Source organism: Podarcis tiliguerta (genome assembly GCF_965153285.1).
Source record: "Podarcis tiliguerta genome assembly, chromosome: 9".
In the NCBI taxonomy this organism is placed as follows: Eukaryota; Metazoa; Chordata; class Lepidosauria; order Squamata; family Lacertidae; genus Podarcis; species Podarcis tiliguerta.
In genome coordinates this window covers 13,046,462-13,065,144 of record NC_139542.1, presented here as the reverse complement: position 1 = coordinate 13,065,144, position 18,683 = coordinate 13,046,462, and the positions used below count along the sequence as shown (strand labels likewise).

General features: G+C 46.4%; 1 protein-coding gene across 1 annotated transcript in view; it reads left to right on the top strand.

Annotated features, from left to right (window-relative positions):
• Positions 1–17,663, top strand: part of SCD5 (stearoyl-CoA desaturase 5) — a gene marked incomplete at its 3' end in the record, with an annotated part of 43,431 nt that extends 25,768 nt beyond the window's left edge. The window contains exons 2-5 of the mRNA XM_083398618.1: positions 5,602–5,732; positions 9,052–9,257; positions 12,705–12,937; positions 17,473–17,663. Coding sequence (XP_083254744.1) covers positions 5,602–5,732; positions 9,052–9,257; positions 12,705–12,937; positions 17,473–17,663 — 761 coding nt within the window. The remainder of the gene's footprint in view (positions 1–5,601; positions 5,733–9,051; positions 9,258–12,704; positions 12,938–17,472) is intronic.
• Between the last annotated feature and the right edge of the window lie 1,020 nt (positions 17,664–18,683).

Genomic DNA, 18,683 nt, shown 5'->3' with positions numbered 1-18,683 from the left:
TTAATGGGATTTGGTGGGATATTAAAGCCTGTTTTCAAGCAGATAGTGTATAGTACTTTCCCCTTCCTCTGTCATTATCTTTCCACCATTTCCACATGCCGCTGAGCTATCACAACAACACTGATGATTCTGCTATCTTGGGCAAGTATCACGTTTTTCCCAGGTGCAAAAATACAATGCTTTTGAGTGTTGGGCAAATGTGATATCCCTGAATACAAGCATAAGCTTGTCGGGAGAGGCATGGGCTGGAAAAACAAATGAAATTCCGGTGCTCGTCTGTGTAAAATTCTGCATTTGCAAAGGTAAAAATAAATAAATGTACAGGTTGCCTGCTGCGGGGCTGATTTAAGGTCCTGATTACGATCCTGATTTGGAAGATGTCCCCTGTGGCTTTCAGAACCATGAATTTTTGCACCTTCTTTTAAGGGTTGTAGGTGTTTTTGGTTTTTTTAAAAAATTGTCAGAGCGAATGCCCTGCTGTTAAAGTGTGAAGGAGAAGAGGAGACTGAGCATTATCCGACATATATTTAGCTGAAGCCGTGACCTCCCGCTAATGGAAGCATACCGATGCTTCTGTTGGCTTCTGTGTTTTCCCCGCAGTCAAGCTGATCTCTGCAAACCTGCGTATCGAGCCCCGAAGCCCTCCTAATTTGTACCACTCATGGAGATGCCGTCTGCAAGCAAGCGGGCAGTGAGGTGGGATGTAAAAGGCTTTTTATGTTCAGCAGCAAGACCTCAGGCGCTATTGATTGCGGAAAGGAAAGGTATCATCGCACCCCCCGCTGCTTATAATGTGGCTCATCAGACACCGAGTTAAGTGCTAGCGACACCCCGGCGGGCTCCACAAAGTCACATTGAGAGTCGCTTCATCATCGCAGTTGAGACTTTGTAGTCAGCCCTTCCTTCCTTCCTTCTGCCGCCTCATTCCTCGCTCGATTCAGATGGGTCCTTGTGCGCTCTTGTCGGTGCCTACAATGTAATTGCAGGGCAATCTCTGTGAAAAGGCCCATTTCTCAATATTCCACCATGATATTTATGCATTTTGGAGGGTTGCCAACATTTCCGCTAGCCTCAGTAGCTGTGCCTTGAAGATCTTGGCTGGCTTACATTCGCTGGTAATGCTTATTTGTCTGCTGGGGGAAAGTTTTGCTTGCAGATTAAGCAACCGCTGGAGCAGACCAGACCATTTGTGCGGTCAGTTGGCAACCCAAGAAATGCAGTTTATTTTTAAGGGCAACACGCCCCCCTCTGACTGTCACTATTTTGTGGGAGAAAATCAAGCACTTACTGGAAATTTTGTTTAGTGCAATTAAAATCAATGAAAGGGCTCTGTCATACTAACACAACCAATCCACTTTTTTAAAAAAATGAAGCACACAGACGTTATGTGGTTAGTAACTGTGACGTTAACATAGGAGAATGCTGGAGGTGAAATAGTTAAACAGGTTACCCAATCAGAACCCAGGGGGTGGAGTCAGAGGGACTATAAAACCAGCTCTAGGAGGGGCGAAGGGGCGAGTTCGTTGGGAGTTGGGTGGTTGGTTGGAGTGGGAGTGAATTGGGATAGAGTCTGTGGGTAGGTTGAGTTAGGGTAGGGAAATAAGCTGAGTCAGGAACAGTTAGGAACTAGGAAGACAAGTAAATATCTGAGATGTGGTTTAGTGAGTGAGAGCAGGTAGCAGAGGTTATAGGTCTGGATAGGTACCCCATGATTGTAATGGACCGATACCATTTATGAAACCATATGCTTGGTAAACTGCAATAAATAAACAGAAGTTTATGTTCCAATTTAACCCTGACTGGACACAGTATTGTACCAGGTAGGGCCTGGGTGGTGGCAGCAAGAAATAAAGTGGTTGCACAGGGATCAATAGATTGTGAAATGTCCGGGGACCCTGTGTGATCGCCACAGTAACGTTATGGGGGAAATGCACTGGAATGTTTGGGGCAAATGAATGATTAATGGGAGGGTATATAAACACTGCGTAAGCAAATCAGGATGAATGCAGAATGTCACATAACCTCCCCACAAACAAAGCAGAACAAGTGTTCAATAAAGACCAGGCATAGTCTAACCTCTGCGCAGGCGTTGTGTGAGCAAGTCAAGATGAATTCTCAATAAACTGGTCATCTAGAGGATCCGTAAATACTGCATTTGTTCCATCATGGAAGTCTAAGCTGTGTAACTGGAGTACCCAGGCCATCTTTCATCTAGGCAAAGACCAGACCAGATCTACGGTACTTAGCTTCAGTAAGATTGCTAAATAGTGCCTTCAAACTATTCTCTGGGCTGTCATTGTAGTCTAGTGTGACCCTGAAAACAAGGTGAGGCTATGCAAATAGCAACAGTCTTGATCTGTAACTAGTAAGGTGTCACAGAGTGAGCCTGTCAGTAAATCACACAGTTTGAACTTGGAGTTAACTCTTTATTACCAAAAACAAACCTAGACAGCATCTTAAAAAGCAGAGACATCACCTTGCCAACAAAGGCCCGTATAGTTAAAGCTATGGTTTTCCCAGTAGTGATGTATGGAAGTGAGAGCTGGACCATAAAGAAAGCTGATCGCCGAAGAATTGATGCTTTTGAATTGTGGTGCTGGAGGAGACTCTTGAGAGTCCCATGGACTGAAGGAGATCAAACTTCTCCATTCTGAAGGAAATCAGCCCTGAGTGCTTACTGGAAGGACAGATCCTGAAGCTCCAGTACTTTGGCCACCTCGTGAGAAGAGAAGACTCCCTGGAAAAGACCCTGATGTTGGGAAAGATGGAGGGCACAAGGAGAAGGGGACGACAGAGGACGAGATGGTTGGACAGTGTTCTCGAAGCTACCAGCATGAGTTTGACCAAACTGTGGGAGGCAGTGGAAGACAGGAGTGCCTGGCGTGCTCTGGTCCATGGGGTCATGAAGAGTCAGACACAACTAAACGACTAAACAACAACCACAAGCAAAAACATGGCAACCCCATCTGGAACTGGTCACCTCCCAGAAGCTGTTCAACACCATCAGCTCCACCCAGTATGGCCAAGGGTCAGGGTTGATGGGAATGCCAACCAGTGACATCTGGAGGACGACAAGTTCTCCACTGCTGATCTGGCCCAGTACTGCCTGTTCTGAACATGGGAAGCTGTCTTACACTGAATCAGAAGATGGATCCATCTAGCGCACTATTGTTCAGTGGTTCTTCAGGAATTCAGGCAGGATCCTCTTCCAAGCCCAGCTGGAGGTGTCAGAGACTCTACACAGAATGTGATCTACCTTTGAGCTATGACCCTTCCAGGAATATGATATGGCTGTGGCTCTCCAGTCATATGATACGAGGCCTTTTATTTCATGTGCTACCTGATCTTTTTAGCTGGAGACACTAGGGACAGAACCTGTGCCTACCGTTGAAAGATGGCCCCTTCTGATAAACTTACTTGTAAACTGCTCTGTCTCTCTCTCTTTGTATGTAAGACAGCTTATGTAAAACAATTCTAAACAGTGTTTAAAATGAGAATATTTATATGGCAGCCCTACAGAACACATGTTGAAACATGGACCAGTTTAGAAACGTAGCTGCATTCCAAAACAGCTCTCCAAATTAAGCTCCGTAAAACAAGGGGGTAAATTAGGAAAAAAGCAGCCTGAAATATATATTAAAAAGTTTTAAATTCCATTTAAAGACACCATTCGCAATTGACAGCTCTCTCTCTCTCTCTCTCTCTCTCTCTCTCACCTTTTAAACTTAGATACTTTTGGTACCCAAGTTCCGAAACCCAAAATTATGTTTTGATTTCAATTGTGTTTTCATCTGCACAGGAAATCCTTCACAAGAAATTCAACTGGCAATTGCACAAAGGGGCGGGGTTGGAGGCACAATTTTAAACCAGCAGTTTTTGCTAACCTGGTGCTGGCCAGATGTTTTGAACTCCCATCAAGTTGTACTGGCTGGTGCCGAATGGGAGTTGTGGTCCAAAACATCTCACAGGCACCAGGTCGGCAAAGGATTCTTTCGATTGTCGCTGTTTATGTTTACAGCTTTTGAGAACAATGCGCCTCGTTTGGTGCAATCTTCAAGGCAGAGACTCCTCCAGGGACCGCAATCTGTTTGGATGATGTTTCCTTGTTCCTGCTTCCACACATGATGAGCAAAATTGACATATCTCAAAACGGAGCACGGATGAAAGCCTTTCTGTTGGCGCCCAGAACGTGGGAGCACAGCTGGTTTTCTCTTGGCAGTATTAGTGCTGCTATGTTCAAAGTGATATAAAAGCAACAGGAGGGATATGGTGATGGTGAAGCACAGAGCAGTATCTTAGTGGGGGGAGAAGATAAGCCCCCCTGAAGAGACATGGGGAATAAGAAGTGGAGACAGCTTCATCTTCAAAAGATTCTGACATCTTCAAAGGAGTCTTTTGCAGTTCCGGAGGACAGGGCAGAACAGAAGGTGTTCCTTGTATATTTCAGTCAGATGAGACACAGGGAGAAGAGATTATGGTCCATCAAAGGCAGAGAGGGTCTTTGGGAACAGGCGGAGTTTAGTACTGTCACCTGCCAGTGTGGTGTAGTGGTTAAGAGCGGTGGACTCGTAATCTGGTGAACCGGGTTCGCGTCTCCGCTCCTCCACATGCAGCTGCTGGGTGACCTTGGGCCAGTCACACTTCTCTGAAGTCTCTCAGCCCCACTTACCTCAGAGAGTGTTTGTTGTGGGGGAGGAAGGGAAAGGAGAATGTTAGCCGCTTTGAGACTCCCTAGGGTAGTGATAAAGCGGGATATCAAATCCAAACTCTTCTTCTTCTTCTTCTTCTTCTTCTTCTTCTTCTTCTTCTTCTTCTTCTTCTTCTTCTTCCTCCTCTTCTTCTTCTTCTTCCAGTCGCTTGGGAAGTGCTGGGGAATGGGATGCTGGGGAAACAGGCCAGAATTGTGCTTCCAGGCACACATATTGCATTTGGAGGGTTACATTAGAGTGATAAAGGACACAAACTTGGGTTATGGTTTTTGCCCGAAACCTATAGTGTTCTAATCAATACAGTACACAATCAGAGTGGGAGGTCAAGGCACAGCAGGTATATTGTGTTGGAATCTTGAAAGCCCCCAATTTAGGACTCTTTGGTGAGGGAATCCCAGCGGAGATTTAAGATGGCAAACCATGCAGCGAAAAACCCCATCAATTTATAGGTTGTTAAACCTTTAACATGTGCCTTTCCAGCGAATTCTAAAGTGTACCTCTTTCCTAGAATCTCCCTCTTGCTTATTCTCCAGCAGCTGCTATGAGCTGCCCAAGGAGCAGTGACCATGGAGAGGCAACAGGATGAGGCCACCATCACCATCGTTGCTCAGGACAAGTGCTGGCTCATCCTCCTCGAGCTCAGCAGCAGCACTGGTGGGGAAATAGGGAATTCTGGGATAAAATCAGAAGCTGGGGTGCCTTTTGTAGTTCTGGGACTGTCCCTGAAAAAATCAGGATACTTGGAGGGTATGTAATTAGCCCGCCAACAGCAACACCTATGAGAGTCTGAGCTATGTTTTAACAAGGATGCAATAACAGATGCAATTGCTTGGTATTTTCCCTTTATTTATTTCTCTTCCTCCTCCCCCCATTTCTCCTTTATGTTTTGCAGCATACCTGTGTTTCTTTGTGACCGCCCTGGGAGTGACAGCAGGGGCCCATCGCCTGTGGAGCCACCGATCTTACAAAGCCAAGCTACCGTTGCGGATATTCCTGGCTGTAGCAAATTCAATGGCCTTTCAGGTGAGCAACTAGGCTCTAGCTACTGCCCATGCATGCCTGCAATTTCATTTCTCCACTGACGACAGGCTGCTCAATGGGTGTAAGCTCCCTTTGCAAGAGGAGCATTTCCGCTCCTCGAGATGAACGAAACTCTGCATGCAGACACTTGTGTAATGGAAGCAAAGCGGTTGGTAATAGTAATAATTTATTATTTGTACCCCACCCAGCTGGCTGGGTTTCCCCAGCCACTCTGGGCAGCTTCCAACAAAGATTAAAAATACATTAAAATGTCACACATTAAAAACTTCCCTGAACAGGGCTGCCTTAAGATGTCTTCTGAATGCCAGGTAGTTGTTTTTCTCTTTGATATCTGGTGGGAGGGTGTTCCACAGGGCAGGTGCCACCACCGAGAAGGCCCTCTGTCTGGTTCCCTGTAGCTTAGCTTCTCGCAGTGAGGAAACCGCCAGAAGGCCCTCAGCGCTGGACCTCAGTGTCTGGGCAGAACGATGGGGGTGGAGACGCTCCTTCAGGTATACTGGGCTGAGGCCATTTAGGGCTTTAAAGGTCAACACCAACACTTGGAATTGTGCTTGGAAATATACTGGGAGCCAATGTAGGTCTTTCAGGACCGGTGTTTTATGGTCTTGGCAGCCGCTCCCAGTCACCAGTCTAGCTGCCGCATTCTAGATTAATTGCAGTTTCTGGGTCACCTTCAAAGGTAGCCCCACGTAGAGCACATTGCAGTAGTTCAAGCGGGAGTTAACTAGAGCTAGGGTTGGTGCAAAGCAGAGGGGATTTTATCACATCAGGCCAGTGATCCATCTAGTTCAACATTGTCTCCACTGACAGGCACTCCACTCTCCAGGTTTTCAGACAGGGATCTCTTCCTGCCCTACCTGGAGATGAAGGGGACTGAACCTTCTTCATGCAAGACAGATGCTCTGTCCCTGGGCCACAGACCTTCCCCATAACATATGCTCCAGGATTCTGCTGATAAAAATCAGGACATGGGCATCATGCCTCCTTTCCAAAGCCTGGGAAGCTTCTGCCCAGCTTAGGGAAGGAGGCACAATGCTCTGACAGAGAGCGAAAGCTGGGCAAGTGTTTGCCAGCTTTGGGAAGGAGGCAGGAGGGCTCAGGACTTTGCCAGAGCCTCGCGCCTCCTTCCCAAAGGTTGGGATGCTCTCCTTCACAATGTGTCAGACTTCAGGGAAATTACTCCCTCCCCTGGTGGCAATAAATAAGCAGATCCAACGAAAGGAGCATTCTTACCCGATAAGTTCTTTAATGAGCACAGTAAGAGTCAAAAGAATGCATCTCTCTCTCTTAAAAAACGGCGCTGCTCCCAGTAAAAGGTTTACCCCCTCCGTCCCCATTAAACTACGTCACTCCTATGTTGGGTAATCTGAGCTCATTGCCGTTGCGCTTTCTGTTCTTCACACTTTCCAAGCCCTTCTAGTCTTGGGCGAAGGGGGAGTGTCAGGAATGCTGTCCAAGGACACTGAATCTCCCCGCTCATTCTCTCGTGTTTCGTCTTCTAGCTGTTCCTCACCCAGTATTTTCCCCTCTGGACTATGCCCCTCTGCAAACCACTGTTCTACATCAATACTGTCCTCCTGCCCTTGGGAAGGTTCAGAAAAAAGGGGGTGGCGGCTCCAACCATTTTCCTCAGTCCAGCCCCTGACACAATGCCACTGCAGGAGCTGCTTCCATGGCCCTTGTCCGCAGGCGGTGTGAAATCAGGGCACCCCGGGACAAAGGCAGAGCCTGGGGCACCTTTTAAGAAAAGTGTGGCTGTCCCGGTTAAATTGGGGCACTTGGAAGGTATGCCAAAGGCAAGGGGTTGTTTGAAATGGAGCGATGATGGAGGGGCCCTGCACTTACCACATTTCTCCTGAAAATCACTCTTCCCCACGAATTTCATTACATTTTTTTATTTCACTTTTAGTTTGTATACTGCCTTTCCGAACTGCTATACACAAGGCAGTTTACAAACTGAAGAAACAATAAAGATTGCTCTCCTTATAGCAATCTTATCCAATACAAAAATGTAATAATAAACAAAGCTTTAAATAAGGAACTTGTATCGGATAAAGCAATGTTCATCAATCCGTTACAATATGTTGTTGTTGTTTAGTCGTTCAGTCGTGTCCGACTCTTCGTGACCCCATGGACCAGAGCACGCCAGGCACTCCTGCCTTCCACTGCCACCCGCAGTTTGGTCAGGTTCATGTTTGTAGCTTCGAGAACACTGTCCAACCATCTCGTCCTCTGTCGTCCCCTTCTCCTTGTGCCCTCAATCTTTCCCAACATCAGGGTCTTTTCCAGGGAGTCTTCTCTTCTCATGAGGTGGCCACAGTATTGGAGCCTCAGCTTCAGGATCTGTCCTTCCAGTGAGCACTCAGGGCTGATTTCCTTAAGAATGGATGCGTTTGATCTTCTTGCAGTCCATGGGACTCTCAAGAGTCTCCTCCAGCACCATAATTCAAAAGCGTCAATTCTTCGGCGATCAGCCTTCTTTATGGTCCAGCTCTCACTTCCATACATCACTACTGGGAAAACCATAGCTTTTACTATACGGACCTTTGTTGGCAAGGTGATGTCTCTACTTTTTAAAATGCTGTCTAGGTTTGTCATTGCTTTCCTCCCAAGAAGCAGGCGTCTCTTAATTTCGTGGCTGCTGTCACCATCTGCAGTGATCATGGAGCCCAAGAAAGTAAAATCTCTCACTGCCTCCATTTCCTCCCCTTCTATTTGCGAGGAGGTGATGGGACCAGTGGCCATGATCTTCGTTTTTTTGATGTTGAGCTTCAGACCATATTTTGCGCTCTCCTCTTTCACCCTCAATAAAAGGTTTTTTAATTCCTCCTCACTTTCTGCCATCAAGGTTGTGTCATCTGCATATCTGAGGTTGTTGATATTTCTTCCAGCAATCTTAATTCTGGCTAGGGATTCATCCAGCCCAGCCTTTCGCATGATGAATTCTGCATATAAGTTAAATAAGCAGGGAGACAAAATACAGCCTTGTCGTACTCCTTTCCCAAATTCGTACTCCTTTCCCGTTACAATATAATAGGACACAATAAAATTAAATGCCAGCAAATAATAATTAAGCAGAAGTTTGCTCTTAACAATTACAATAAAGAATTTCTAAACTATAATCAGTAAAAATAATAATCCCTAAAAGGTCAAGTAATGGCTGAATTGGGTGGAGGGAAAGCCAGCCGCTCTGTGTGATATCATTTGACACAAACAGTTGTTTTTCCTGCTTGTGTTTGAAACTATGTGCCTGCGAAGCCAAACTCAAATCACTTAAACCCTCCTGCCGTCCCCCATGCAGAATGATATTTTCGAATGGGCCCGAGACCACCGAGTCCACCACAAGTACTCGGAGACCGATGCCGACCCCCACAATGCCCAGCGCGGCTTTTTCTTCGCCCACATTGGCTGGCTCTTTGTCCGGAAGCATCGAGATGTCATAGAGAAAGGAAAGAAGCTGGACTTCAGTGACCTGCTGGACGACCCTGTTGTCATGTTTCAAAGAAAGTGAGTGAGATGGGCGCACAAGGGGAAAGATCTTAGCAAGAGGAGAAGACAGAGGGTTGTATCCACCGCTAATCCTACTCAGAATACAGTCATACCTTGGATCCTAAACACCTTTGTACTCGGACATTTTGGCTCTCGAACTCTGCAAACCCAGAAGTGAGTGTTCCTGTTTGTGAACATTCTTTGGAACCCAAATGTCTGACTGGGCTTCCGTGGCTTCTGATTGGCTGCAGGAGCTTCCTGCAGCCAATCAGAAGCTGCGCCTTGGTTTCCGAACATTTTGGAAGTCAAACGTACTTCCGTTCGACTTCCAAGGTACGACTGTACACACTTTGAAGTTAACAGACATTGCAAAATTTAGTTCATTCAGAAGAAGAATCTTTATTTGCATCAGCCACTAGCCATAGCAGTAAAATAAAATAAAATGTACTGAAGATAGAGGTAAAAACTTAACTATATAAAATACAGTTGGGGGGTTTACATCAATAATCAAATAATAGATCTTATTCTAATTGCCCCGGCTAAAAACCTTGCAGTTTTTGCTGTCACCTGATCATCTTGATCTGCTAAAAGAAAGGACACAGTAGCAATGGTTGAGCAAACCGGCATGGGGAATAATAGAGGGGTAATAACCTCAAATCTTTATAAAGAGTGCAAGCCAAAAGCACATGAGCCACTGACTCAATACTGCCATCTTCACAGGGACATAACTGTTTTCCCCAGTGGAATTTATTGAAATTGACCCTAAAGCACAGCCGAGGACAGTATATTCAATCTTGCGAAAGTGAAAGCGCACCTGTATTTTGGAATTGTTAAATTTTGCAAATAGGGTGCCAAAGTGTCAGAATGACCTATAGCATTGGCTACAACCCTTAGCATTTAACAGCCTTGACGAAACCAATACAACCACCTCTGCTTCGCTAAGGGCTTGTACAGCTGCACAGATTATTATTTTTGTCAGAAATGCAGATCTGCAAGGGCAAGGAATTATGTGACCTGAGCCTGCAAATGTGATTTGTGTGATGATTATGATGCGCTGCTGACTTTACTGTGGGTTTTACATGGAGCATTTGGCTGGCAAGCTGACAGCCCAACCCTAACTTCAAGAGATGTCACATGCCAGACCAGGATGCACAAACCTTTCAGGATAAGGGTTGGAGCTCACCAGTAGAGCATCGGCTTTGCATGCAGAAGGTCCCAGGGTTCGATTCCCAACATCTTCAGGTGGGTCTGGAAATCTCCCTTGTCCAAAACCCCTGAGAGCCACTGCAAGTCTCTGTAAACAGTAGTTCCCAAATTTGGGGACGGACGGACAAAAAAAGCATTCTTCAGAACAGCAGTTTCCTCCAGTAAGGAAGACAATAACACAATAAAATTCAAAACAGTAACCATTTTATACGGCAAACCACCCCGTGATCAGCAAATGAAAGGCGGTACATAAATTTAATTGAGAAATGAAAATTCGTTGCACATTTATTCAAAATTCAGTTTTTGTTGTTGTTTAGTCGTTTAGTCGTGTCCAACTCTTCGTGACCCCATGGACCAGAGCACGCCAGGCACTCCTGTCTTCCACTGCCTCCCGCAGTTTGGTCAAACTTATGCTGGTAGCTTCGAGAACACTGTCCAACCATCTCGTCCTCAGTCGTCCCCTTCTCCTTGTGCCCTCCATCTTTCCCAGCATCAGGGTCTTTTCCAGGGAGTCTTCTTTTCTCATGAGGTGGCCAAAGTATTGAAGCCTCAGCTTCAGGATCTGTCCTTCCAGTGAAAGGACAGATCTACAAAGGCTTAAAGAAATTCATTGGGGAGTTGGGCGCTTGTGAGCCTTTCCGCTGCAGAATTACTTTGCCTTTTCTTTTTCTTTTTGGCAATGCACTCTAAGCATTTGCATTAATGAGGAAGGAATCTGCCCTCATTGACACTAATTCTGGCAAACGACAATTGCTATGCCTGATGTTGCATCAGCAGAAATTCTGGGACTGCAACGAATCCCATCCCAAATGGTTGTGTGCAGCAAACAGCATTATGGAGAGACACAAAGGTTCTGCGGTTGTTTGGGTTGCAGGGAGTGGGGTCAGTGGGGGGAACACGCATGGGAAGTGAAGTATGATGTTGGACATCTCCTTTGCCGGCCAACCTGCTGGCTGGCGCTGATGGGAGATGAGTGTATGCTGGCTGGCGCTGATGGGATTTGTAGTCCAAGACTTCTGGCAAAGGTTCTATATGGGTTGAGCCAGTGTTACCTGTCATGGACTGGTTGGACACAGAGGAATGGTGGGAGGAACCTGATGGGGGAACCACCAAGGGATTCAACAGCATTAGGCGCCGTACGAAAACGTTTCTCTTTAACTAGTCATTTGGCTGGTTAACATTCCAGGTAAAGGGAAAGGGACCCCTGATCATTAGGTCCAGTCGTGGCCGACTCTGGGGTTGTGGTGCTCATCTCGCTTTACTGGCCAAGGGAGCCGGCGTACAGCTTCCGGGTCATGTGGCCAGCATGACTAAGCCGCTTCTGGCGAACCAGAGCAGCGCACGGAAACACCGTTTACCTTCCCGCCGGAGCGGTACCTATTTATCTACTTGCACTTTGACATGCTTTCGAACTGCTAGGTTGGCAGGAGCTGGGACCGAGGAACGGGAGCTCACCCCGTCACGGGGATTCGAGCTGCCGACCTTCTGATCGGCAAGTCCTAGGCTCTGTGGTTTAACCCACAGCGCCACCTGCATCCCTGTTTAACATTCTATGTCATTTTAAATGTGTTTGTGGGGGTTCTAGGTTAGTTTTTGTTCTTGTTTTTATGATGTATTTTGTGATCTCAGTTTGTCTTTTTATGTTGTGAAGCACCCTGTGATCTTTGGATGACGGCTGGTATACAGATTCAATAAATAATAACGGTCATAATAACAGTCATCGCTGAAGCAAATGAATGGATGTGAACTGGGAATTAAAAGCAAGAACGTCACAAATCCAACTGGGCAAACCACTGCAAACTCTCCAGAGAACCTGGCTGATGGGTAGAATATAAACATTTTCCTGACATTTCACCACTGGAATTTATAAACTTCAGTGGTTTTTATGCAGGAGGGTAGGGATCGAAAGGGCAATTGGAATCAGAATTTTCAGAATCTGGAAATTTGTTGCCATATAGAATCATAGAATTGTAGAGCTGGATGGGATCACAAGGATCATCTGGGCCAACCCCCTGTAATGCAGGAATAATAAAAATAAAATAATATTTGACAGCATTTCCCAGGATTTCCATGAGACAAAAAGTAAGTTTGTCTCCCATTCTTTGGCTTTACACGAAATATATACTGCAGTCTATGGTTTACTAATTTGGCTTCTGTTACCTTCTGGTCTCACTTGTCTGACTTGGCCTTCAGCAGCTTAGACCTATTCCCCTCATGCGATGCAGCCATAGACCTGTCACTGCTTTCCTTTCTCCGCAGGCACTATAAGGCTTCGGTCGTGCTGATGTGTTTCGTCGTTCCTACTATCGTGCCTTGGTACTTCTGGGGGGAGAGCTTGTGGAATTCGTACTTCCTTGCTTCAGTTCTGCGTTACACCATCTCTCTCAATGTTTCTTGGCTGGTCAATAGCGCTGCTCACATGTATGGCAATCGGCCGTACAACAAGAACATCAATCCTCGGCAGAACTCCTTTGTCACCATAGGAGCTATTGGTGAGTACTAAAAACAGTCTCCAGAGACATTTGGAACAGGGATGGGGAACCTGTAGCCCTCCAGATGTTGCGGGACTCCATCAGCCCCAGCAAGCATTCCTAGTGGTCAGGGATGGTGGGAATTGTCCTCCAACAACTTCTAGAAAGCCACAGGTTCCTCACCCCTGATTTGTAATGATGGCATTTGGTTTGTTTTCTTCCAAACTTCTCTAGAAGTTACTGTTAAGTTGATTAAGCAACTATATGAACACCTTACTTCATGTTGAACTTGTTTCCTTCTCCCAAGACAGTTTTGTGGGTGGTTTTGTTTGAGGGCCTTCAGAGATTCAGGTTCCAGACCTGACTGTTTTCACCGTGTTTCATGGCTTACTGGGAATTGCAAAGGCAATGGGGAGCTCTGTCCTCGTTAGTACTGGCTCCACAACCATTTCAGGAGGTGGATGAAATACAGCTGCCTTCAAATGTTACCCTAATGTCTGGAGCATGGAGACTGCAGAATGCCAGTTTGGTTAAGATGGGGCTCTACTGGCTGACTGGGTTACTGCACTGCTAAACCATTGCACGATACCACTATCTAATGCTAGATTTAGAAACTCTGCTATTAATCTAGCATTAGATAGTGGTATCGTGCAATGGTTTAGTGCAGTAATCCATCCAGCCAGTAGAGCTCCATCTTAAGTTTAGTGCAGTAATCCATCCAGCCAGTAGAGCTCCATCTTAAGCAAACTGGCATTCTGCAGTCTCCACGCTTAGAGACGGTTGGATGGCACCTTGCGCACCTCCTTCTGGCAACTCCTGCAGCCAAACATATTGCTCTGCTTTCCTTTGGATCACACCTGTGATTCTCGTCATCTGGGCATCCCAGGTCTTCCAAACACACTGTCCAGGCTTGCACCCTAGAGAGGTCACTTTGGTACCACTAACGCAGCAAAAACAACATATGAGGCAGGAAGAAGAAGAAGAAGAAGAGTTTGGATTTGATATCCCGCCTTTCACTCCCTTTAAGGAGTCTCAAAGTGGCTAACATTCTCCTTTCCCTTCCTCCCCCACAACAAACACTCTGTGAGGTGAGCGGTGCTGAGAGACTTCAAAGAAGTGTGACTGGCCCAAGCTCACCCAGCAGCTGCTTGTGGAGGAGCGGAGACGCGAACCCGGTTCCCCAGACTTATGAGACTACCGCTCTTAACCACTACACCACACTGGCTCTCAAGGAGCAAGAGTTATTGTGATTCTCCAGCAGTTTGGCTTCACCCCCAGAAGCAGACTCCATTGTCCTTCGATACAGATGGATGCCAACAAATGCAGATGCACCCTGGTGCCCGTTATGCCCCTTAATTTATTCTTGCAGTGCTACTGGACTCAATAGCACCAGCAGTCCTCCCTATGGTTCATTCAGCTGCACATTCTATTGGGCCAAATATGCCACCACCAGCCAACGAATGCCCTTGCTGGCGTTTATGTAGGCCAGGCACTACATTAAGAGAATGAAAGGACATAAATAGAAAATGCAAAATGGCGGCATCCAGAAGCCACTGGGGATGCGACGGCGGCTTCGTGCACATTCTGTCTCGGATCTCAAGGTCACAGATGCAACGGGAAGGTCAGTGGAATTAACGGCTTGTGACCATGAAAGGCAACAAAGATCTGTGGCGCCTTGAAAGACGATTGCGGCATAAGCTTTCATTTCACTTGGACTAAAATAAAGACTCACGGTGGTTGAAATGGTCTCTCTCCACCCCACAATAGAATAAAAAGCAAAGGAAGGAGGCAGCGGAGGGAAGCGACTGCGACTGCTGCTGTTGATCTTCCCGTCTTGGGAATGATTTATAAGGAGAATGGATCAATGAAGCTCCTCTGCTGCATGACCCAAGAGTGACTCAGGACAGAGCTAGTTTTGGGGTGAGGGTCCAGACCTGCTGACAGGCTGGGTCTCAACTGAAGAGCTGAAAAGTGAGGTGGGTCCAATTTGGATCTGGGGAAGAAGAAGAAGAAGAAGAAGAAGAAGAAGAAGAGGAAGAAGAAGAAGAGGAAGAAGAAGAAGAAGAAGAAGAAGAAGAAGAAGAAGAAGAAGAGGAAGAAGGAGAGTTTGGATTTGATATCCTGCTTTACCACTACCCGAAGGAGTCTCAAAGCGGCTAACATTCTCCTTTCCCTTCCTCCCCCACAACAAACACTCTGTGAGGTGAGTGGGGCTGAGAGACTTCAGAGAAGTGTGACTGGCCCAAGGTCACCCAGCAGCTGCATGTGGAGGAGCGGAGATGCGAACCCGGTTCACCAGATTACGAGTCCACTGCTCTTAACCACTACACCACACTGGCTGAAGGTGGATGTAGCTTGCAGGGGGCAAGGAATGGTTGGGAGAAGAGTTAAGCACTCTTTTCTTGCCCACCACTTCTTTTCTTCAAATAAAGGTATCTTTTATCCATCCCACCCTCTTCCTGCTTTACAGATGATCTAGGTCTCCACTCATCCGAGTTTTGTCTCACTGCCTTTCTGGCAGCACCCATTTTTGCTACTGCCCCCAAGACAGCTCAAATTGCTTTGAAATGCCAGGTACCGCTTCTAATAATAATTCTACCCTTGCTCTCAATTACCGATCACGTCTCATGCTTCCCCCCTTTGTCTGAGTTCATTCAGCCCTCTTGGCAGACGCTGATAAAAACAGCAATTAGCTGTCTATTCATTTAAGCCGGATACGGTGCTATTATCTTCCTTTCCCTTCTATCCTCAGTCCATAAAAAGACATCGCTCTTATAAGGTCAGTCCAGAATAAAGAATTACTCGCTTACAATTTGATGGTGGCTGAGGTTGGCCAATCTGGCATTTGTCACCGAAAATTGGATGGATGAGCTGGGTGGGCCACGTGGTGTGACCTAGTTTTGTCCCTCAGGTATGGCATCAACACAGGCTGGAGTTGTCATGAGACATAGGCAGAGTGTTAGGGACCTGGCAGAAGAAGGTCCCTGGGAGAAGGTTGCAGGGAGGAGGAAGAGGAAAACAGTATAGATTTACAGCAGTGGTTTGTGGGCGGTCACAGCTCAGAGGCTGTGCTCAGAAACATACTGGGAGCCAGTGTAGATCCTTCAGGACCAGTGTTATTTGGTCCTGGTGGCTGCTCCCAGTCACCAGTCTAGCTGCCACATTCTGGATTAGTTGTAGTCTCCAAGTCACCTTCAAAGGTAGCCCCACATAGAGCACATTGCAGTAGTCCAAGCGAGAGATAACCAGAGCATGTACCACTCTGGAGAGACAGTGTGCAGGCAGGTAGGGTCTCAGCTGGCATACCAGGTGGAGCTGGGTCTCACTTAGCACATCACTGAGCCATGGCAAGACATAACCTCAATCTGGTTTTTACAACAGGGTGTTAGATGAGTTGGTGTTGGGAGAGGTTTCTGTTGGCTTGCTGTCCTGGACCAAACATTTCCTAGTGGAGTTCAGTTTGACAATAGCAGTTCCCCCCCTGCAGGGATGGAGGACCCATTACAATGGTCTGCTCCCAGAGGCTTATGGAATTCAAGGGATTCCTGAATGTCCCAAGGACTTTTCACTTGGCATCTTGACTCCCTGGTCTCACTGCGAAATGGTGAGGTGGAAAAGGTCACCAGCATGTTCACTCCTGATTGCCCTCTCTGGTGCTGCAGATCCCAGATGGCCCCCTGGTTGTCAGGGGACCTCTGGGGAATGATGCAGATGAGACAACAGCTAAACTGCTAAAGATTCAAGTTTTGTGAAGAAGACAACCAATTACAGGTGAGAGGACACTGAAGACAGCAAATAAAGCTTACTTCTCCACCACCTCTGCCAAAGCAGTGCTTTTCTAATGGGTTGTGGTGAATGGGCTGTTAAAAGCTAGATTTTGGAACCCTTCTGCTGTGACATGTTGTAGGGCACTTTGAAGGTTTTCCTGCTGAACTTAATACCGTGCTAATATGGTTCTGGAATAGGCATCCAAAGCACTTTTGAGTCGGTTGGTTTGGGATCAGTTTCAGCTGTTGCAGCCAAGCTGGTGCCACACATGAGGCTGAGAGGGGAGTCTTGTTGTCTGGGCAGCCCAGGACCTCAATACACACTGCCCAGGCTTGTGCCCCAGGAAGGTCACTTCCATGCTGCCAACACAGCAGTTTGAGTTCACCCCCGGAGGCAGACTCCATTGTCTCTCGAAACAGACGGATGCCAACAAACCCTACAATGTGAACAATGAAGATATTCATCCTACTGTGTGTAGACTTGGCCCTTAACCATCGTGGTTTGTAAGAGCTACCTGGGGATGGAGGACCCACTAGGTGGGTCCAGGATGTAGTAGATTCTGCATTTTAAGAAGGAGTAGTTCCTTTCTAATTATTATGAAACCAGCAATGTCTACTTACTATTTTCAAAATGTTGAAAACCATGGATGTTTCTGCAATGAACTGTTTTCTAGCACACATTGAAGGTCCTCTCTTCTTTTGCTTCTGATCAATGGGGTTACCACCCACTTCTTTTTCTTCTCTACCTTTTGACCCCACTCTCTGTTCCTTCTGCGTTCTGTTTTCCAGGCGAAGGCTTCCACAATTACCACCACACCTTTCCGTTTGATTATTCAGCTAGCGAGCTTGGCTTGAACTTCAACCCAACCACGTGGTTCATTGACTTCATGTTTTGGTTGGGCTTGGTCACCGAGAGGAAGCAGGCTCCGAGGGAGATGATCCAAGCTTGCAAAGAGAGGGCTGGAGATGGCAGTTTTTGAGAAACAAAATATGTCTCTGAACATTGATGCTGCTGTATGTGTTGTTTGTATGTTTCTTCGTTGGAGTGGAGGGTCTCCTTACCCCCAATCTTCCCCTTAGGATGGAAGTAGTATTTTTCATTGATCATAGGCCAAATTAAAATCCTGGGTTAATTCCATTCTACTTTAATGCAGTGGTTTTTAAACTTTCTATTGTAAGGCAACACTTTACACATTAACACATCACCTTCCAAGAAAGTCCTGAATGCTGCAGAGGATTCCAGGGCAAGCAAACTTTCAGACCTTGATTTGCAAATTTAGCTTGTTTCCTGCATTTCAAATGCCCCGGCTGTGAATGCTGCTGTTTATGTACCCAAAACAGCACCTCCCTTGCAAAAGAAGGAGGTAGATTTGGAGGAATCCTGAGGTCTGCAGCATTTTATTTAAGGGAGAAGCTTCCCCATACAGCCCAGTGGCGACTGAGCACGCTCAATGGCCTTGGAATGCCTTTTGAGTGATGAAGCATATAAATTGGGGTGAGAAATGAAATGGAGTGGCTGGAATCTACACTGCAATGTTGTAGTCCAGGTTCCACAAGCCCAAGTATCAATGTGCCTCTGAATTACTGAACAGATCAGTTTCTTACATAAACTGTAAAACTGGCCAGCAGACATGATTGAAGGTGGTTGCCAATACATACTGTATTTTTTGCTCTATAAGACTCACTTTTTCCCTCCTAAAAAGTAAGGGGAAATGTGTGTGCATCTTATGGAGCGAATGCAGGCTGTGCTGCTATCCCAGAAGCCAGAACAGCAAGAGGGATCGTTGCTTTCACTGTACAGCAATCCCTCTTGTTGTTCTGGCTTCTGAGATTCAGATTTATTTTTTTCTTGTTTTCCTCCTCCAAAAACTAGGTGCGTCTTATGGTCTGGTGCGTCTTATAGAGAGAAAAATATGGTACTCATATTTTACAGGCAAGGAAGAGATAAGCTATTAGTGCAAGGCCAGACAGAACAGAATCCCTTGCACTCTTAAGCATAA